Raw genomic sequence first — 22877 nt, 5'->3', positions numbered from 1 at the left:
CTGCAAACTTATGCATGTGTTTGAGTCTCTTTTTTTTTTCCCCCAAAACATTGTAAGCTTTGTGAGGGTAGGGACCACATGTTTCTCCTTTAGTGTGTCTCAAAGTTTCCTATTCTGACTGATCAGTAAATGATTGATTTTTAATTCTATAAAATAGGGAAAGGTTATAAGAAAAAAAAAAGTGTCGTTGCTTCTGGTAGCACATGTTCAGGATGGTTTGGGTCAATGATTTCTTTTCCTGACACCTAATTTTCAGGTGTATATCCTTAGCTCGAGTTCTTCAAATGTGAGCCTTGGCGACAGTAGACTGTGGATGGAAGGGCCCCTGAGGACATTTTCAAAAGTCTTCCAAACAAATTCCCAGAGCTTAATAGCCATCTATTGTCAGATGACCTTCCGGTGTTGCTTCATTCAGTTCCCTCTGCTTCTCTTTAAAACCACGTGTTATTTCCTTAGAGAGGGTGGAATGCAGTAGACATCATTATTCTTTGCAAAAGGTCTCCAAGTCATGTCATAAAATCACCCTTGTCTTTTCATCTCAAAGCAAAATGGTACCAATTTATTTAAGCATTCTTAGTCTCAGTATATTTTCCTATGAAAGTTCTCCAAGCATCACTCTTCAAGCTGAGTGAGGTCTCTCGTTTAATCAAGGAGTCTTTAAAAGGCAGATTGAATTCAAAGACCCTGATATTGCAATCCTTTTTGTCATCCCATTTGACCTTCTTTCTTTTGTCCTGAGCTGTTATCTTGAGGCTTTGTCACTAAATTATCTGTTATGTTTACTTGCTATTGGCAAACCATATTTTCATTCCCCATAAGTGTTCACTATTTGGTGTTCCCCACAAGTTACACTGTCTTGGTCTGTGTTAAATTGGTTTTTTGTACCTCAAAGTTAATATGTGAATGATTTTTTTAAGATGCTGCCTTTTGCTTCGCTCTCACAGAGCTTTCAGTCTGATTGAGAAAAATATGTAGTCCCAAAGCCCATCATTATTTGCATTTGCCAATCAACACAGTATTAGTCATAACTTCACTATCACTTGTCTGGTAAATCAGGGAAGTGCTGTGAAAAGTGTATTTTTATCTTGGTAAGGCTTGTGAAAAGATCTCTTGTGGTATAATTGTATAAATAATGGATATATGGGCTGGATGAAAATGCAATTAAATATGTATTTTAAAAATAATTTTATTTGTTTATTTATTTTTGGCTGCACAGGGTCCTGGTTGCTGCATGGGCTTTTCTCTAGTTGCGGCTATTGGGGGCTGCTGTCTAACGGTGGCGTGGAGGTTTCGTTGTGGTGACTTCTCTTGTTATGGAGCATGGCTCTGGGGCACATGGGCTTCAGTAATTGTCACCGGTGGGCTCAGTAATTGCGGCTTCCTAGTTCCAGAGTACAGGGTCAGTAGTTGTGGCACACAGGTTTGGTTGCTTTGAGGAATGTGGGATCTTCCCAGATCAGGGATGGAACCCATGTCTCCTGCTTTGGTAGGTGGATTCTTTACCACTGAGCCATCAGAGAGGCCCTTAAATAGATTTTTTTTTTTTCTGCTAGTTGAACATCATAAATGAAGAATAAGGAATAAAGAATACTGAATAAGGAATAGAATATTATTCATCCAATCAAATATATAGGAAAATGGACTTGAGAGCAACAGGGAACAAACTGGAATATAGTCAGGATCAACAGTTTGCTAATAAACATAACTGCAATTTTAAATTTGCAGTTAATCTGAATTGGATTATGGACTCCTAGGAAAGATAGTACATGGATTAAGAGTATGGGGAGATTTCTGTCTTAAGCTTCATTCATGTATTTATTTTTTAATTTTTTATTGAAGTAGTTGATTTTCAGTGTTTAAGACATTCCCCAAAGTGATTCAGTGATACATGCACACACACACACACGGGCTTCCCAGGTGGCGTGTGGTAAAGAATCTGCCTGACAATGCTGGAGACGTATGTGGGTTCAATCCTTGGGTTGGAAAGATCCCCTGGATCATCCCTGGGATTGATGCATCTAGGAAATGGCAACCCACTCCCGTATTCTTTGCCAGGAAAATTCCATGGACAGAGGATTCTGGCGGGCTGTAGTCCATGGGATTGCAAGATTGGATGCAGCTGAGCACATTTGCACACATATATATGCATGTGTGTGTGTGTGTATACTTTTTCTGATTCTTACATATAATAAGTTATATAGGACACTGAATATAGTTCTCTGTGCTGTACAGTAGATGTCTGTTGTTTGTCTGTTTTATATATAGTAATGTGTATCTCTTAATCCCAAACTCCTAATTTATCCCTCACTCACCTTTTCCTTTTTGTAACCATAAGTTTGTTTTCTATGTTTATGAGTCTATTTCTGTTTAATAAATAAGTTCATTTATATCATTTTTTTAGATTACACATAAAAGTGATATCAAGCTGTGTTTGCCTTTCTATGTTTAACTTCCTTCACTTAGTGTGATAATCTCCAGGTCTACCCATGTCGCTGCAAATAGCATTGTTTCATTCATTTTAAAGTCTGAGTAATATTCCATTTGGGATACTGGTGATGAATAGGGAAAGCTATCCTTCAGGAGTTGGTGATGGACAGGGAAGCCTGGCGTGCTGCAGTCCATGGGGTAGCTGAGAGTCGGACATGACTGAGCAACTGAACAACTGAACTGAATATTCCATTGTGTATATGTACCACATTTTCTTTATCCATTCATCTGTCAGCAGACATTTAGGCTGCTTCCATGTCTTGGCTCTTGTGAATTGTACTGCTATGAACTTCGAAGTGCATGTACCTTTTCAAATTAAAGTTTGTATAGTGAACAGAGAAATGCAAATGATTGTCTCTCTCTGCGCCATAATAGTTATGTCATACCTGGAATATTGGTTTAATTTTGGATACAGGTTGAAGAGGAATCAACAAACAGGAATAAGTTCAGAAGTCTGTTGCCCGGATGGTGAAGCATCTAGAAACTATGACATATTGAGAACAATCAAAAGATCTGGAATTATGTAGCCTAGAAAAGAAGAGGGTGAGATGAAAGCTGTCTTTGGATCATGACAGGGTTGTCATAATAGAAAAGAATGATGTTTGATTTTGACTGACTTCCAGTTTAGGATCAAGAGATTGTATAAGTTGAAAGGTCAACTTTAGTCTGATACAAAGAACTTTACAATATTTGGATATGCTGAAAGCAGAGATGCTGCCTGGTGAAGCCAGATGGTTCTCATCCCAGGAGGGGCCTGAGCAGAACCAGGTACTTGCTTCTCCTTGGAGAGTGTTCATGCGTTAGGAGAAAAATACATTTTCAATTACTCCTAATAAGTCTTCCAATTACAGGAACTTATTACATAAAAAGTTCTTAGCACAGAGCCTTTTATAGACTCCTTGATCAAATACTCAGGAGATATTAGCTATAATTGTTATTGGTAGTAACTAATCCATGACTTTGTAACTGAATATTTGTCTCAAGGGAATAAGTAAAGGGGAGGTGACTGTGTTTAAAATTTTGGCACCAGCTTCTGTTACTAAATATCAGTAATTAAGATAGTTAACAAGGGCCTGTGCTGCTCCTAACTGATTTACTCTTAATTTATTATCACTTTATGTTTTCTGTAATTGCCTTTTATCCTGTGTTACCTGGATTTGGGATTAATTCATCACACTTAACAGGAAAATTTTAAGCAGTTTCTAAATCACAGTTGCTTATCTTGAGTTGTCTGCTGCTGCTAAGTCGCTTCAGTTGTGTCCAACTCTTCGAGACCGCATGGACCGCAGCCCACCAGGCTCCTCCATCCATGGGATTCTCCAGGCAAGAGTACTGGAGTGGGGTGCCATTGCCTTCTCCGATTGAGTTGTCTAGTGACTAACAATAGCAAATAGTCCATCAACAAAGGAACAAGTCATGACAGAAAAGCACATGGGTCTCTTTCATTAGTTAAAAGAAACGTTTCAGTTTAGGGACTTGTAGAATCTTAGTGATAATTGTGTTCTGTATCATGTTAGCTGCATTGGATCCTTTCCCTTTATCTCCACGGGAGTCAGTTACAGCAGGTGAACTTCCACCTCTCACATCTCCTACAGTCTGCCACCAAGGGCTCCAGGGCAGCGAGGAGTCCCCCTCCCGACCCCAGCCTGACCTCCTTGTATTCTTTCCTTGCTGCTTGTTTGTTTCTGTCACGTAACACCGCTCTTACATATTTCTCTTCGTTATCTGATCATCTACCTACCTCTACTGGAAGGTCAATTCCAGGGAAGCAGGCACACTTACTTGTCTGTTTTATTTCCGGCTGAATTCCCAACACCTAGAATAGTAACTTGACAAATACTCGTTGAATGAATGATTGAAGCTTAAGTGTCCTGGAAACCGATACTAGAATGGTGTCATCAATCCTCTAGTGTTACTAAGCCATTTTTGGCAGCATGGGACTGTAAACCCAAGTCACTTGGCTCCATAACCAGCATCCTTATTCTTAATCTTTCCTTTAGTTACAAATAACCCTCGAATTTTGCTGAATGAACCCAGGAATCTAGAGGCATCTGACAATAGCAAAGATATTTCACAGCTATATGGATTTGAGGACATGGGCATAACTTTCGTGTCATCTAAATTTAAGAGAACATCCAGGTCAATACTTTTACTTCCCTAATTCTTTGCCGATCACTCTTTTCCATTTTGTTTCCTCTGGGATTTATTCAGAGTGATTAAATCTGAGTTTCTCTATTACTTGTTAATATTTCTTGGGTCATCAATGTAGACCCTAAAGAAGTGGGGGTACTGTGACAGATTTGGGGAAGCAGTTATGGATAAGACTCGGTCTTTGCCTTTGAATTGTTTTCACGCTAGTGGCTAAGCCAGCCTTGTATATTTATTTGCAGTTCCAGGGTGAGATGATAGCCAGGTAATTTACAGTCCAAACAATGATGCTTTTGAGAGTAAAAGGAGGCACTATTTAATAATCATGCAGGGACAATATCTAGTTTTAAAAGTTAATGACTATGAAATATAAATTCAAGTCCTTTTTTTAACAACTATTTACTGAGCACCTACAATACATAGACCAATGTACTAGGCATTGTGGATAAATCAAAGATGAATGTGTATGTATCTGCCCACCTCGTGGTTTGTAATCCACTTGAGAGAGAACATTAACAACTTAATTAATATAGGGAAGTAAGTGATGGCATAAGCAGAATATAAACTGACTGTAATGTTAGTCAACCACAGGTTTCAAATAGGATCACTAATGTGTCAACGTTTTATTTCTATCTCACAGTACAGTCGTTTGAAGTGAGTCCTTCCAAGATGCATGAACTGGACATCAAATGGATTTATGATTTCTTTTCCTAGATAAGAGTTATAGCATTTATTTCTTTTGCATATATATAGTAGGTGTTCAACTCATGCTGGCTGGCTAGCTAGCTGAGGTAGAGGAATGAGTTGACATATTTTTTTTTTTAATCATCCAGCTACCAAATATAGAACAGTCTTTGCCAAAGACACCTCCTCTTTGCCTGACGAACTAGTTGACACAGTAAGAACTTGCAGCAGTATTATTTTTCATCTTCCATTTTATAATGATAGAAGACATTTGATTATTTGGAAATTAAGCACTAAACTGTTTTAATTCTTTCCACTGCTTCCTACTGTTGGAAATTCTGCAGCTGAATATTGGCAACAGTTTGTATCTTGGCAAGCAAATGATGCTGTTTAAGGCCGAAAGTGTAGGAAGTAGTATAGGACATCTGTTGCAGAAGTCATGTTGTCAGAGCCCATTATGTTTATTAAACTCATTTGTTTCCATTTTCATACATTCTAGAGCAAAATGTCACTCCGTTTAACATTCAAACAGTTTATAAAGAGCTGGGAGGTATAAATTGTGTGGGCCTACCTGAGACTTCAATGAATGAGCATCACTTTGTTCAGCTGATTTTATTGCTGCTTTAAGCTTTGCGTATATAATAGGTTCATTGAGATAAGATTATCAGTAGTCAAGGGCCTTTGTTAGGTGTGAAACTGAAACCAACAGAATTTCCTGTCCCTGTTAAATGATAGTGGGATCCAGCTACTTTCTCATCCCTGTGTAAAAAAAAAAAATGAGAATGAACAAAAAATAACTTAGCTGCTTGCTTCTCTAGCTTCTTCTGATAAGGTACTCTTAAGACCCTGTCCAAGGGAGTTCACGGACAGTCCAGTGGTTAAGATTGCCTTCCAATAGAGGGCATACTGGTTCAATCCCCAGTCAGGAGCTAAGATCCCACATTCCTCATAGCCAAAAATAAATAAATAAATAAAATAGAAAAGAAGCAATATTGTAATAAATCCAGTAAAGACTTTAAAAAATGGTTCATATCAAAAATCTTTTTTAAAATTCTTAATTAAAAAACAAACAAACAAACCCTGTCCAAGGGGTCTTCTCCCTTACTGCAGTATGTTTAGTTAACTTTGTGGGATTTGCAGGTTTCTGCTGGGATTTTTGAGGAGGTGACAGTTAACAGATATAAAATTTTCAGACATTCTTCCCAGTGGGACACTGTTAGATGAATACAACTTGTCTAAGAAGGTGAAAAGCTCTGGTTCATTTATTTCAAACTTGCCTTCTTATAAAATGAAGCAGTTGATTAATTAAGAAAAGTTATCCTTGCTATAAAGTTAGGCCTGCTTATGAGGCTGACTGATTTATGGGATTTCGTGATTTTTCAAGTTTTAAAAGGTATGCCATTAAGTCTCACCAGTTTTCACAATCTGCAGAATTGAGTCAAGTTAATAATATTCCCAAGAGGCTAATTTGTGAGTCAAAATGTTAACTCTGCCTCTTATAACTGAAGGTATGACTGGTCTAAGAACACCAATTCTTGGCAAAACCAATACAATATTGTACAGTTAAATAAAATAAAATTTTTTAAAAAAAGGAAAAAAAAAAAAAGAACACCAATTCTACATGATACCTTTTCTAGATAACTCTAGTCAAGAAGTCAGATTCCAGATCAGAAGGTTGTTTGTGAATATCAGTCAGGTCAGGGGGAGTTGTAGCTTTTTTATTGTTTCCTAAGATTTGTTCAATGTGGATCATTTTATAAGTCTTTATTGAATATGTTACGGTATTGCTTCTATGTTATGTTTTGGTTTTCTGGCCGTGAGATGTGTGGGACCTCAGCTCCCCAGCCAGGGATTGAACCCACACCCCCTGCATTGGCGGTTGGACTCTTAACCTCTGGACCCCCAGGGAAGTCCAGAAATGCAGATCCTTAAGGAAATAGCTGACTCTTTCTTTTTTCACTGCATTTTATTTTGTAAATCATTCTTTAAGGATTTTTTTTCATGTGACTCATTGAAACAAGTTGTCTAGATTTGAAATACACAATGCTTTTGTTATTATAAATTATTTCATTTTTTTCCAACCTAAGCATGACCACTACCCCTTTTATTTGCATCTATAATAATACTATTAGCCCCCTTCATTTTAGTGTATTTTCAAAATTCTAACACTGCTCAAGCTTGCAGATTCATTTTTATGGAAATATATTCCCTAATAAGTAAGGCCCCCTGATTGCATAATTTTTTTTAAAACAGTTCTTTGATCTGTGAATCTCAGCTTCGGTCCCAAAAGATACCCAGATTTTAGGGTCTCCTTTAGCTATAGGAACTATTTTCTTTTTGTTCACTACTCAAGTCCAAGCAATTTTTTGCTAGTCTTAACAACTGTATCTGAATACATGCCAAAGATGCTATAAACACCAAGTGCAAAAAAAAAAAAAATCAATGTTTCTATTATTTTCTGCTAATGTAATTTGCTAATTCATCTCAATCAATAAATTCTCTTTTTAGTTGATGGAATCCAGAGTTTGGAATTTTAATAAAATTTCACTTGTCTTATTAAAATAGTAACACGAGACATTCTGGAATGTTTAGATAATATAGGTAGGAGAAAAGCAGAAAATTAAAACCATCTGTTTCTTCCTGTCTGTGTGTGCATATATATATATAATATATATATATATATTCTGATGTGTATTATTTTTATTCTCTTGTTTTCAATATATGAGTATATTTTTTTGTTTGTTGAAAACAATATCATACTGCTATACTGTTTTATAACCTAGTTTTTGACTGTTAATATTTTATGAATTCATCTCCATGTCATTAGATGTTATTTCAGAAGCCTAATTCCCACAGTGTCACATAGGTTCCCACGGAGGGTGCCACATTGTCTATCCATTTCTTATTCACAAGTTGGAACAAACATTAGCATAATAAAGCCTGATTACTCCTGCTCCTCCAAAAACATCCATGTAATGGAGAATTTCCCAAGCGCATGTGGCTGTGGGATTCATGTGTTTGTCTATGTTTATGTGTTTAAGACGCCAGTTAGTATATCTTAGTGTTGTCTGTATTTCAACGTAGTCATTTTATTGAATTCATACATATTTGTATTGAATGGATATTCCATTTTTTCCCAAGCATTTGGACACTAAGGAAACTTACATCCCTTTATTAATTTGGGAAACACTGTGATGTCCTTCATGGTAAGTCTCCATATGGACTTGCAGTGTTTCCTTCAATTTGAAACCATTTTGTCCAAGACTGTATGAAGTGTACTATGTGGAGTTTCAGAAGAAGATTATCATAGAAGATAATAGATTGTTATCTTAGATGATTATAGAAGAATGATTAATTGATGAATTTGAAATATGCCAGTTGTGTTCTCAAAGCATAGAACATGATTAAATAAAGGCGTAACCTGTGATTAATCAGGTGGTTGAACAACTACTTTGATAATTTAATTCTTGAACTGAAATGGTCTGCCCAGACAGACACATCTCTGACATCCCCAGCTAAACCCTGAGAAGAGACTTCGCATTCACAATACAGGGGTTGTTCTTTGTGAAATGTTTGTGTTTGGTAGAATGCAGTGAATAGTTTGACTACTTCAAATGTGTTTCAGTAGTTAATAATTATTATTCTGGAAGAGTAGCCGAGAATGAAGGATTCAGGAGAGAGTTAAGCGAGTCTTTGGGACATCCAGCACCTTTATAATTCCAGCTGCTTTATTTAACAAGCAAGTGTGGTTTAGGTGCTAGAGTTGCAAGTGAAATAAGGCAGAATGCCTGCCCTCCAGAAACGCTAGTGCCACTGGGAGAGTTATAAATGCATGAAGAGCTGTGAAACAGTGAGTTAGAATCATACGTGGGTGGGAAAAAAACATATGAGAGGCATCTCAATAAAACTGAGGAATGGAGAACGTGTTTTGGAAGAGATGACACTTAAAAGGAGTCAGCCAGCTGCAGAAGGGAGAGAAAAGAACGCTGATCAGAGGACTTTTCGTCTTGAAGGTCCAGTGGTGGGAAAGAGCTGGACTTCCCAGGATACTACCAGAGTTATCCATGACAGATAGAGGAGTGGACATCAGAGCAAGGTCAGAGGGGATCTCTGTGCTGAGCTTTGGATCTTAAATGTAGAGCTTTATCACTAAAGAAATGGAGAGTCATTGAATGATAATAAGCAAAATAGTCACATGTTCAGATTCCCATTTAAAAATGGTCCACATGATATTCAAGTGAAGAATGGAACTAAGAAGAAAAAGACTGGAGATATTAACTCTAGGCAAAATATGAAAAAAAAATTAATTAATTAATTTCAGGTAAATAAAATCTGCCGGGAGGAATAAGATAGTCTGTTTTTTGGAGCCAGATGAACTGGTTCCTAACTCTGATTTCACTCTTAAGACTCTGACCTGGGGATGTACCTCAATCTCTCTGTGCCTTGCTTTTCTCATCTATAAAAGGGACATAATGACAGTGCTGAACTCAATTATTTTATGAAGATTAAAAGAGCTAATTATAGTGTCTAGTGCATAGAAATCATCTGCTATTATTACTATCATTGCTAATCTAATATTGTTATAGAAATAGAACATTATTATAGTGTAATAATATGCTATTTAATGTAATATATTATTCAATTTATTCATGTCTTTAGGATTTGTGGCCTGGTTAGAAATGACTGTCAGGTGGGTGGCTGTATGGCAAGAGGGCTAGAGAACACAGGAAGAAAAATGTTTGGGGAGATAGGGAAAGAGAATTGATGTGAATTAAATGCTGGAATGAAGCAGTTGTGAGATTTCCAAATGGAATTTTCTTGTGAGCAGGTGAATGTAATGGCAGAAAGGTACGGACTCTGGAAGGAGATGTGAGAATTTATTAGCACGTCATGACGGTTTGATGCCACTGGATTGGATCCATTTGCTGGGAAACGCGTAGGTCAGAAGGTGAGAAAAGCTTCAACAGCTGAAGGTGGATATGAACACCAGCGGTGTTGCTTGCTGGTCTAGGTGTGACAGAGAACACAGTGGGTAGGAGGAAGTCCTCCCAAACCACAAGTAAGGAAAAATGGTTCCGCTGATTGGGCTTTGATAAGGTCATGAACAGATGATTTCCTGGTATCCTGAAAGAATTCCTTCAGCTTTCCAATTTGCCAAACCCATGATGCCAGAGTAGAGCTTTCGGTTGAAAGAATCTTCTTTGATAAATATTGGAATTTTTATTAGGGAAGTCCTGTGGCCTCAAACTGTTACTCACTAGCCATTGCTTTTAATTGTTGTTAAGGACATGACCAGCATTGGACCTCTAATATACCAAAAAATCGGTGTTCTTGATACCCTAATGTGATTTCTGCCCTTGTTTTAGAATCATGGGGTTGACGAGTGAGATTTGTGCTGGATTTTCCTGCCTTTCTAGTCATCATTCCTTAGTGAGATCTGAGCCCTATCTTGCTGTGAACCTGTTAACTTGAACATTAAGTTCTCCCTTGTGTTAGCATTTTCCCTAAGGTAGAGTCACCCACTGCTTCTGCCCAGCCTCAGAGAAAGGGAATTGTGTAAGATAGGAAGGTTTAACTTTGCCTCAAGGCCACCACTGCTAATTGGCCATCATTCTCAGGGATTCTAAATTCTTGGCAGGTTAGATTTTAAATGTAATCCCTTCTCATCTCAACTTGAGTACAGGTAATCCCCTGGAAATGCCGTCAGCTTGTGGTAAATCATTGCCCAGGTACAAGCAAAAATGCCCCCGTGAGGAAAATCAAGGAATTTTATCTAGTAGTGAATATATATTTTCTCCCATATAGGTTTATGTCATACTCTTCAGGTTTTTTTTTTTCCTACCCCTTTTAGGAAATTCTTATATGATGCAGTTCTTATTCTCTAGTATTGGACAAAGACCCTTATATCAGTTTACAGATAAAAATATTGTACATGTGTTCTTAGGACCCTAAGATGGGATAGCAGGTCCAAAGGGCCCTTTAAATTTGAAAACTATAAATTACTCACAGTTATACATCAAAGTTGTACATTACAGTTAGTTGGTAATCATTAGGTACTACCGCGATGTTGTAAAATTATATGATATTTTCCCAATTATGAAATATTAGTAAGGAAGATATACCAAGGACTGGACTGGAGACATGGCAGGAACTCTGTTGGTATTTTATCTCCCATTGACTATAAAAATTAAGCAAAAATTCTTGGCTGCCTCTCCTCTACTTTGGTGTGCTCTCTCATGTTGGTGAAGTTCAAGTCTTCTCCCTGGTATATCTCAGTTCAAGTAGGCTGCCCTTTCCTTCATAGGAACCCTAATGACAGTTTCATCTTTGCAAGGAACCATATGCAATCACTGGACAGTTTGGAGTGCTGGCTCCCTTATTTTTCTGCTATAAAGGAACAGACTTGAATGTCAGAAGAGAGTGTTTTCAAGGCTGTGGGAAACAGACCTTTTCTGACATGACTTTTAGGAGTGTGTGCTGCCATAGGCTATTTATTAAAGGGAAAACTGCACAGAATTTGGGATCTAGGAACCCACTTTCAGAAATAAAAGCTCCAACCATTAAGAATATATTGACAAATGTGTTTACTGGTTATAGAAGCCCAAAATTATATGTCTACCACTAGACAATTGGTTGAATAAATAATAATGCATTCATTCTGTGGAGCCTTATGTAATTTTTAAAAAGAACATACTAGATTTCTATGTATTGCCTGAAAAAAAAATCCATGAATTCTTTTAAGCACAAAAATATTTGTAGAAGGTTATATAAAGTATAATCCCACTGTACAGAAACAGGATGGGGAAGCCCTGTGGATTGGTCAGTGTATTATGTGTATGATTTGTGTATGTATATGTCTGTAAATGAAGTGACAGAATTGGCACACAGAAAATTAGTAATATTAACTCATAGGAAAAAGAAATAAGGGTTTTATTTATATACCTCTGTGTCATTTCACATGTTAAAATGACCAAGTATTATTTTGTAATAAAAAAGTACAAAAAGGAGAATCATTAGATAGGCAATAGTGAAGTGAAGTTGCTTAGTGGTGTCTGACTCTCTGCGACCCCATGGACTGTGGCCTACCAGGCTCCTCCATCCGTGGAATTTTCCAGGCAAGAGTACTGGAGTGGGTTGCCATTTCCTTCTCCAGGGGATCTTCCCGATGCAGGGATTGAACCCAGGTCTCCCACATTGCAGGCAGATGCTTTACCATCTGAGCCACCAATGGAAAATTATCTTCCCTTTCGAACTTAAAAAAAATCTGAATTTAAATAATGTGGTTTAAACCCAAACATTGTCTGAATTTGGCCACTACAAAATAAAATACAGCTTTCTCTCAGCAGACTTTGTGTTTGCCTGGGTCCCAGGTCTCTTAAATAAATAGGTTGTGTTTATTCAAATCCTGGATAAGAAATATTTTTCAAACATAAAAATTACCCTGCATAGTACTCTGAACTCCTGTCTTGAGACTGCACATGAGGACCGCAGTGGTTGTATTGCTAGAATACTAGGAAATGAGGTGAGGACTATTGAAAACTGCGGGTTCGTGAAAGCTCTAACTTTTTTCTGAGATTTGTAGCTCTAGGGAGAATTTTAGAACGATTTCCAATTTCTCCAGTTTGTCTTTCATTGTTATGGGGAAAAAATGACTTTCAAATAGTAAAGAATTTCCCATCAGTTTTTCGATAGCTTTTCATCCAGCAATCAGCTAGGTTCCTTCTGAGAGAATATTTCTAATAAGAAAAAAAAAATCACTTTCAAAGTCCAGCGCTGACCATTTTTTTATGTTCCTGAGGCTGAGTTCAGTTCTATTGTGAACCATAATTTATGAGGCAGAACCCACAATTTTTTGACCAGCAAATTGGAAAACCAGTGTAATCATTTCCATGTGCCCATCTCATTTTCTAAGGATCTGTAATAAGTTTAGCAAACAGTTTCCCCCCTTTGAAAACATACCAAATAATTGATTATTTCCTCCCTCTCAGATGCATGTTCGGTGTGTTGTGTTACTCTGATTTCCCAACCACTGTACATTAGGTTGATGTTCTTTTAGACATCAGACAATAATGGATTAAACCTTGCTGCCTACTCAGAGATCTCCTCTGAGTAGAAATAGGTTTCTGTGGCACTACAGAATTTTTACCTCATCTACTCAGCCAATAATTGGCCAGAGCACTGATTCTGGTTAGAAATAAGCAACAAGCTTCCTGTATCCATGAAAAGAAAACAAGCGGATGCGTGTAGCCTCTGAGAAACACGGGATTACTTTTAAAGCAAAGCAGCACCCAGCGACCAGAGTGCAGCATATGTCTGAAATCCACTCTCTGACACGTTCTTTCCAGCATTTCCCAGGAATGCTGGGCTGACTCCTAAGACTTGTTTTCACTTCCTGCCTTTTGAATAAAATGAGTTTGCCAACCAGCTGTGAGTACCTAACCCTGGGGAAGATGGCTAGATTCCGAAGCCCTGCGTATGTTCATGGATCACCTTATGCAACCAACAAGCCCATTGACATTAAGCCACAGAGGAGACGGTAACTGCTTTCCTTTCTTCTAGCTGTTTGTTTGTGAAAACGTGTTTTGTTGCCCTTTAGTAACTGCTTTGGAGGTCTGCTGAGCTCGGAGGGTCAGGGTGAGAGGTTAGTTCTAAAATTCAGCATACTGGATAGCTAGAAAAAAATTAACCAAAGAGGAAAATGAGCTGGAAAATATTCTTAGCTTAGCTATTAGCAAAAGCTGATATGGTTTCAGGGTCTGTAGATTTTAGGAATTTAAGAGATTACTAGTGCTTGTACTACCTTCAGAATCATCTATGGTGAATTATTTCACAGAGGATTTTCCTGAATAATGGATATATTTATTAAAATCTCTTATTACCAGGTTCCCAGTATCTCACAATCTACAGATAACATTCCTTAATGCCTAAGTGTGATAAATACGTTCAAATTCTGTAAAAAGCATTGATTTACATGTGGTCACTGTGGAGGCCAGAATAGGCTTAGCTATTTTTCCTCTGAAGATGTCATTTCTAGATCAAGGTTCCAAAATTGTGCTAACTCACAATCTCCACAAAGACCCACACCACACAAACACACACACACATACACACACTCTCTCTCTCTCACTCATTACCCAGGCCAGCTCACGTTGTATAATTAAGAGTTGCAAAGTTGAACTGAGTGTTTTCATTACAAGAAAAGAGGGAGTGCAGTAAGAAAACCCTTATCTTCTAGCCTTTTTACTGCAGTGTAAAAATAGGGTTGATATGTTTGACAAATGGGTCTAAAACTAATCCCTCAATTTGGGTTTTATATAGTCGTTATATTCAGTTTTTTCAGAATGAACTTTGGGAGCATTTTACAATGAGACTCTATTCTCCGTGAAAATGCCAATTCTCCGTAATTTTATGAAATCTTGAAATCAGAATCCAAAATTCAAAAAGCAACATAACTTACTAAAAGACTATCATTATCAGCCTACACTTCTATTTTTCCTTTTCTTATGATGCATGCATAAACTCACACGTAAAGGATACATTTTGCCAGACATGACCTTATTTGAAAACATAGAGGAACATTCGGATATTTAAGTGATTTTTTTCTAAAAGTTTCCAAACTCTCAGAAATGCCTTGGGGTTAGAAGGAATGGGAATGAACTTTTAAAAAAATTTCGAGAGGGGAAATATTCACTTCTCTTCCCCAAGTACCAAGGCTCTTCCTGTCAACCTGTAGGACCATTTGAATTTAAAACATGCTGGCAGTAACTAGCAACTGTGTCAGAGAACATTAGGAAAATGTGTCCTGAGACTCACTACACAGCTCAGTTTTAATCAGTCGCCCAACTCCCTTCTGTAATTAGGGGTGTGACACCCACACCACAAAGGCACACAGACGCCAAATTATTAATGTATAGTCATGAAAATATAACCTTCTTCCCTAATAGGGGATGTTGAGTCTTGAAAGCCTACTTGAAATGGATATGCAATACAGGCTGATAGAATTGTTGCCTATAGTTTGACAAAGTTAGATAATTTTTTACTAATACCACGTTTATTAAGAGAGACATAGTGGTTATGGCATTGGCTTGAAACCAGTTAAAGAGGGTTCAATTCCTTCCTTTTTTATTTTAAATTTACATCGGTAAGGTCTTCAAACACGTCAATGCTGTGTTCCTATTCACATTACCTTACCTTTTTTCCACCTAAAAGTAATCAACTCCTGTGTAAGTCAGCAGAATTGTGTGTTTATATAAGCTGATAAGTATATGTATGTAGTGTGGACTGGGCATGTTGCATTGTACCCAGACAAGTTCAGACTTATCTTCCGTCACTTTTTACACTGAGTATTACAATGTATTTTGCAAGCAAATATCCTTGCAAGGTGTTTGACAATAACCAGTATTTTGCAGTGTAGACCTCAAATTTGTAAAAATGTCAGGTCTAACTTGTTCTTCAGTACAGTACATTGCTTATTATATACAGCAAGTAAATCAAATAAATGGCCTTTTGCTTAAGATATGTAGTCATTAAGTCATTAAATGTAGAGCTTCTATCCCATAGCAGTATAACTCTGGCAACAAACTTGTAATGAAAACCATGGTTGGAGGGGATGGATAAATGGGTGAAGGAAGATCCGAGTCGTGGTGTCTTTCTATTGTGTAGCTCATATTTTCAAGTTGTACATTTTAAAACCTTTATCTGAACGTCTTTTTAATCTGCTGAGAAGTCAGTACATCGGGAACAGTGGTAGATTATTATTGTAGATGCACTAAAATCAACCCCAAATTAAATGGTTAGGTTTCAGAATACTTGCTGGGACTCATCTAAGATTTGTTTAAGACATGTTTATAAGTTTCCTTTCATGTAGTTACATTTGTGCTCTTTGGCAGAAAGGATACTGTTTTGATAATTACCAAAAGCGAGGGAAGGAAGAAGGGAGGAATCCCGGAAAACAACTAAAGAGGAGGAGTTGTATGTTGGTGTTCTAACTTAGTCAATGAATGTGATACTGAGGTGGTAAAAAGAAATATGACTTTTCATTAAATGGAGAGAATAAAGTAGGAAATCTAATCGTATCAAAATATACCTCAGTTTGAGTTCAAGTGTATCCTTATAAAACAATGACTTGTTGAAAGAACAGCATGTTGCCTTGGAACACAGGGAGATAATTTCCAAATTGAGAATGAGCAGCATTGTAAGTGTGACCACATGGTCACTGGATAGTTCTGAATTCTTATTTCAGGAGCAGCAGTGAAGAGATTAACAAAGAAGCTAACACTCCTAAATCTTAATTAATCTCAGTGTTGAAGAGAATGACAGTCTTACCACCTGTGATTCTAATAATTTTCTATATTCATGTTTTTTAAAAAATTTACTCTAATATTTTATAGCCTCCACAAACTCAAGGACTCTATTTTTACTCTTGCAAAAAAATAGCTTTCTTTAAATTTTATAATACTTTGATGTCCCTAATACATAGAGAATAAGTAATCAGATTTAATCTGGCTTTTCCACTCCATCCTCACCAAGTCAGGCTGCAGGGTTTTTGAGTGTATGGATTGCTTCTTGCTCACTGCCACATCCGTGGTGCCCAGCATAGAGCCAGGCACAGATCGGACAATAAATTATTTAGGAAATAAATGATGACAAAGTGTGTGTTACCTATCTTGGCATAGGTGTATGTATCCCTTCCCTGAATACCATCATATGGAGTCTTTGGCAAGACCTTCCATATAGTAAAAATGAGAAGTCACTGGAAGGGGAGAGAGGGAGGTTTCCTAGAGGAAAGTGATATTGAACCTGTCAGAAAGGTGATAGAAGCACAAAAGTGGATACAATCAGTTACAGAAATTGTGAAATGTAAGCCCTAGTTCTGTTTGTCCTCCAGAAGTATTAAACTCAGAAAACGTTTTTTTTTTTTTTTTTTTTTTAAAATTAGCGACAAATATTGGGAGCAGTGAAAGAGGCGTGTCAGGACTCAACAGCACCCTCAGGTACAGAAAACACCTGTGCTCCTGGGCAACACTTCTCACAACCCAGCACCTGTGGGTGCTCACACGTCTCAGCAGCTCTGCCCCCTGTCTCTGGCTGGCGGGCCTCTGCCCTGCGCTGCTCTGGGGCCCCTCCTGCTCCCCACCTTCTTCTCATTCTCTCCATTCTGTATGCGCCTTCTTCCCGGTAGTCTGTGGGCTCAGAGAAAAGGATATAGGAATGAATACTAGGAGTCTGAGTCTGCATTAATCAGCCTCTTTTATCCTTGAGAAAAGATTACAGTTGCATGCTTAGATTTTAATCAATCATCCAACTTCCATTTACTCAAATTAATATTACTTTTAGTTCATTAGTAGTAGTATAAGAAATAAACTGTTAGTATTAGTTTGCTAGGGCTGCCATAACAAAGGCTGAATGGCTTAAACCGCAGAGATTTGTTTTCTCAGTTTGGAGGCTGCAAGTCCACAGTCAGAGTGGTGCCGGGTTGACTTTCTCCTGGCCCCTCTCTGCTTGGGGTGCAGATGGCTGTCTTCTCACCGAGTCATCACACGCCCTTTGCTCTGTGCCTGCACCCTGGTCAGTCTGTGGGTCCAAATGTCCTCTTACGAAAAGACCACTAGGCAGATTGGATAAGGTATCCATTTGAACAGCCTCTCTCATCACCTCTTTAAAGACTCTGTCTCCAGATACAGTCACATCCTGAAGTACAGGGGGTTAGGCATCTCCACATGAATTTCGGGGTGACGCTGTTTAGCACATAGCAAATTGTATTCATATAAATGCTTTGCGATAATGACTGTGGAAGGAGACAGGAATTGGACTAGGATTCCTCAGTAATTAGTGGCCTCTTGTTTATAAAAAAAAAAAAAAAAGTTCAATCAATGAGTCTGAACGTGCACGAGTGATATATTTGAAGTATAAGTGAATACGTCTCACTTTCTGTACCAAAGGAAAACAGTTGCACATTGTGTACAGTCGATCTTCATCAAATATAACCTATTTCACTAGGAATCTATCATCATTCAAACAGAGCCCAGATCAGCATTTGCTTTTCAATAACCCTTTTTGAAAAAGTGGTTATTAAATTTATTATCAATGTAGCCAGTAGTTTTCAACTGGAACTTTTGGCAACGTATAGGGACATTTTTGATTTTAAGTTTTGCGGGCTCACTCGCTCATTCATGTCTGACTCTTTCAATCCTGCATACTGTAGCCCACCAGGCTCCTCTGTCCATGGGATTTCTCAGACAAGAATACAGGAGTGGGTTGCCGCTTTCTCCTCCAGGGAATCTTCTAGACCCAAAGATTGAAGCTGAGTCTCCAGGTAGAAAAACATTACCTTATACACAGTGAAGAATTATTCTTAAGAAAATGATACAAATGAACTTACTTAAAAAACGTAAATAGACTCACAGGCATAGAAAACAAATCTATGGTTACCAAACGGGATTGGGGAGGAGGGATAAATCAGGAATTTGGGATCAACTTGTACGTTAAAAAGCAGAGATATTACATTGCCAACAAAGGTCCGTCTAGTCAAGGCTATGGTTTTTCCAGTGGTCGTGTATGGATGTGAGAGTTGGACTGTGAAGAAGGCTGAGCGCCGAAGAATTGATGCTTTTGAACTGTGGTGCTGGAGAAGACTCTTGAGAGTCCCTTGGACTGCAAGGAGATCCAACCAGTCCATCCTAAAGGAGATCAGTCCTGGGTGTTCATTGGAAGGACTGATGCTGAAGCTGAAACTCCAATACTTTGGCCACCTCATGCAAAGGGTTGACTCATTGGAAAAGACCCTGATGCTGGGAGGGATTGAGGGCAGGAGGAGAAGGGGACGACAGAGAATGAGATGGCTGGATGGCATCACCGACTCAATGGACGTGAGTCTGAGTGAACTCTGGGAGTTGGTGATGGACAGGGAGGCCTGGCGTGCTACGATTCATGGGGTCGCAAAGAGTCGAACATGACTGAGCGACTGAACTGAACTGAACTGTACATGCTACTGTATATAAAATAATCAACAAGGACCTACTGTATAGCGCAAGGAACTATACTCAATATTTTGTAATAACCTATAAGGAAAAAATCTGAAAAAAAATTATGTATGAATAACTGAACCACTTTGCTGAACGTCTGAAACTAACACAACATTGTAAATCAACTGTACTTCAACTGAAAAAAAGAAGAATTATTCAACTAAAAATCCCCTAAATCCCAATAAAGCTGAGATTGAGAAACTTGTATAAACCAATTGGATTGGGGAATACTTTGAAGCTCTTTGAAGGTCTTTGTCTATATCCAGATAATTGATATTTTTTATGTATTCATGAAAATACCTTCATCTTTCTCATGGTAACCACTAGATGATGCTCTCTTAGCCTGGTTAAAAATAACCATTGCCACACTTTTTAAATGATCTAAAATGTTCAGTGATTCAGACAGCTTTATTGGATTGTCAGGGCCTATTATTATTTCAGTAGAGCTACCATGAAGATTTCATTACAGAAAGCTGAATAAATGATCTAATACATTCTTGTAGCTTCAGGCTAGGTACTAAACATTGATATGCTTTTCAAGGTGAATTAAAAAATACTGGGTAAAATTGCACAAAAGATAACAAATATTGAGTGACCATCCCAGTGACCTGGTAGAATGAAGACTCTGGTCACCTGTCCCCGTGCCTATGTACATGGGTACATGTTTTGTGAACGTGTGAGCCAAAAGTAGATTTTCATCATAACCAGCTCATCCTAGCAGGAGAGAACAAATTTCATAAGGGGAAAATTGGGGGGAAAATGTAGTACTTTCTCAGATAAAAGGTACTTCTTTTCAATAAATAAATCTTCTAATTATCATCAGGATTTAGTCTAACCCTACTTTCATCTGGGAAAAATTATTGGCAATAATGTTTGGACTAGAATGTGTATTTTCAGCTCTTCCTGCTCTCCTCAAATCCAAAGCAGTATATACAAATGTCTACTAGCTAAGGGATCTCCAGAGAAATCAAACTCAACATATTTTTTTTTTCTTCCAATTTTATTTTATTTTTAAACTTTACATAATTGTATTAGTTTTGCCAAATATCAAAATGAATCCACCACAGGTATACATGTGTTCCCCATCCCGAACCCTCCTCCCTCCTCCCTCCCCATACCATCCCTCTGGGCCGTCCCAGTGCACCAGCCCCAAGCATCCAGCATCATGCATCGAACCTGGACTGGCAACTCGTTTCCTACATGATATTTTACATGTTTCATTGCCATTCTCCCAAATCTTCCCACCCTCTCCCTCTCCCACAGAGTCCATAAGACTGTTCTATACATCAGTGTCTCTTTTGCTGTCTCGTACACCGGGTTATTGTTACCATCTTTCTAAATTCCATATATGTGCGTTAGTATACTGTATTTATGTTTTTCCTTCTGGCTTACTTCACTCTGTATAATAGGCTCCAGTTTCATCCACCTCATTAGAACTGATTCAAATGTATTCTTTTTAATGGCTGCAAACTCAACATATTTATAACTGAGATTACCCAGGGTCCCTCCCCATCCTCCGTGATCCATGGCACTTGCCAAAAATTCATCCTAAATGCTTTCTCTGCCTCAGCCCACACTCTCCATCACTATCTGTTGTCAGGTACATTCTTTCTTCTTCCTTTTGTTGCGCTTCCCAACACACTATCCTTGTTAGGCCCTCATTTTCTTTTGCCTGAAAGACTCATAGGCTCATAATTGATCTTTTTATCTTTCTATCATCCTCTTCCTGACTGTCATTCTTTAAAATTTTGTGATGCTTCCCTGCTTACACCAATAGCTTTTCACTGCGTATAAAACATCTCACTTCTAAATGTCCATGGTCTACCTCCTCCATATCCTGTATCCTTGGGGATAAATCCCTTCAATCATCCACGTATACTCTGCATTTTAGATGTAAAGAGCTACTAACTATACCTGTTCTTGGCCTGTAGGTCTCCTCTTCCTCCTCTTTGTGATGAACCCCAACTCCTCCTGCAGATCTTTCTCATTAATCCTTTCCTAATTCCCTATTTACAAAATTAAGTTTCTCCTTTAGCTAGCTGTTGTCTCTTTTTTTATGTATCTGTTACAGCATTATCATATAAACTTCAATTATTTATATGTATGCTGTCTTTCCTGCCGTTTTATAGTGGCATGATGGAAACAGCTGTTTCAGGAAGAATAATTTGGCAATAACTTGCAACATAAACTGGAATGGAAAAGACTGGAGCCCTATCCTGATTGAAGCAAGCAGAATAAAATCCTGGCAGGAACCATTTCATTACAATTACAAAATATGTAAATATATGATTACAATTGTGAGAACCGCTCAAAAGGAGACAAGGGCCCAATAAAAGTATATAAATAGGTACCTAACATAGTCTGAGCATTTGGAAAATGTTTCCCTGGGGATGATGAGGCCTGAAGATGAGTAACATGTTCTGTGGAGAACTAAGTGAGGCTTTGCTATGAATGTTAAACTGAAAGGATAAGGTGTCTGAGCTCTAAAAAGGGAGGGCAGAGAATGGCAAAACTAAAGTAAGGGAGATTGGTCATGAGAGGGAAAGAACAAAATAAATTCTTAATTTCATTTTAGAGAAACATTAAATGACTGTTTAATGTAATTCTTTCATTGAAAATGCAATTTTAAACATATCCTTTGTGTCTTATTTATTATTGAGAATTTTTAAATATTGAAATAAGCAGGTAGTATTTTCCAACTGAAGTTAGAAAAGAAAGTCTGTTTTCCAATCTATTGCCAACTACTAGTGATTAATAAAAACGTCATAAATATTAACCTTTGTTCCTCTGGATCAGTTTAGCATTCCCCCATCACCTAGCCATACGGCCTCTGCTTTGCTAAATGGAGCGACATGAGGCTATTTAGAATACTTAGAGTGTTGGCTGTTCTGATGCACAGGAGATTCTGCACAGCCTCAGTGAGCTTCATGTTAGTGCATTTCTACATCCAATTAGAGACATAAAATTGCCCATCTTTTGGAACTCCTTTCCATTTGTTTTTCCTCTTTTGTTGTGTTGGCTTGTTTTTCTTTCCCACTGATTTTTCTCTTGCGTTAAATAAGATTATTACATAGATAAATTCATGCCATGAAGGGAAAACTTTTATTATCACCTTTATTTTACTTTGTTAACTGTGTGAATGAAATAGTGAATTCTGACAAGCATTCCCGGCTTAGCATAGCACTTAATATAGCACTGCTGTCAAGGAGATTGTATATTGATGTAGAAGGTCTGAAAGAAGCAGAGACAAAAAATAATGGCAGGAGGGGCGGGCAGTCAATCCACTGACAGCCTTTAAACTAAAGTTGATGACTTTAAACTTGATCCGTAATGCCATGGTTTCTACAGCCTCATGAGGAGGGTGACTCCCAGCAAAGAAGATAGTTTTGCCAGTGGTGATACCCTAGAGAGATGTTTGTTGAGAAGGAAGTTACAAATGTCCAAGGGAAAGCTAATCAGCTTCCCAGACAAGATGGAATGTGTTCTAAATTTCAAAAGATGGTCAGGGCTTCATTCATGTGGTTTGCAGTAGCT

At 37.9% G+C, this 22877-nt stretch overlaps 1 protein-coding gene across 3 annotated transcripts in view; it reads left to right on the top strand.

Annotated features, from left to right (window-relative positions):
- The window catches only part of PDE4D (phosphodiesterase 4D), an 810773-nt gene that overhangs the window by 355501 nt on the left and 432395 nt on the right, over positions 1-22877 (top strand). The window contains exon 1 of one of the 3 annotated variants that reach the window (XM_005889049.3): positions 13713-13855. The exons of the other annotated variants lie outside the window; for them this stretch is intronic. Coding sequence (XP_005889111.1) covers positions 13728-13855 — 128 coding nt within the window. The 5' untranslated portion in view covers positions 13713-13727. Of the gene's footprint in view, positions 1-13712; positions 13856-22877 lie in introns of those variants that run through there. 3 annotated transcript variants of the gene reach the window in all.

The sequence above is a fragment of the Bos mutus genome, chromosome 20, assembly GCF_027580195.1.
Source record: "Bos mutus isolate GX-2022 chromosome 20, NWIPB_WYAK_1.1, whole genome shotgun sequence".
NCBI lineage: Eukaryota > Metazoa > Chordata > Mammalia > Artiodactyla > Bovidae > Bos > Bos mutus.
This window is presented reverse-complemented; position numbering and strand designations above follow the sequence as displayed.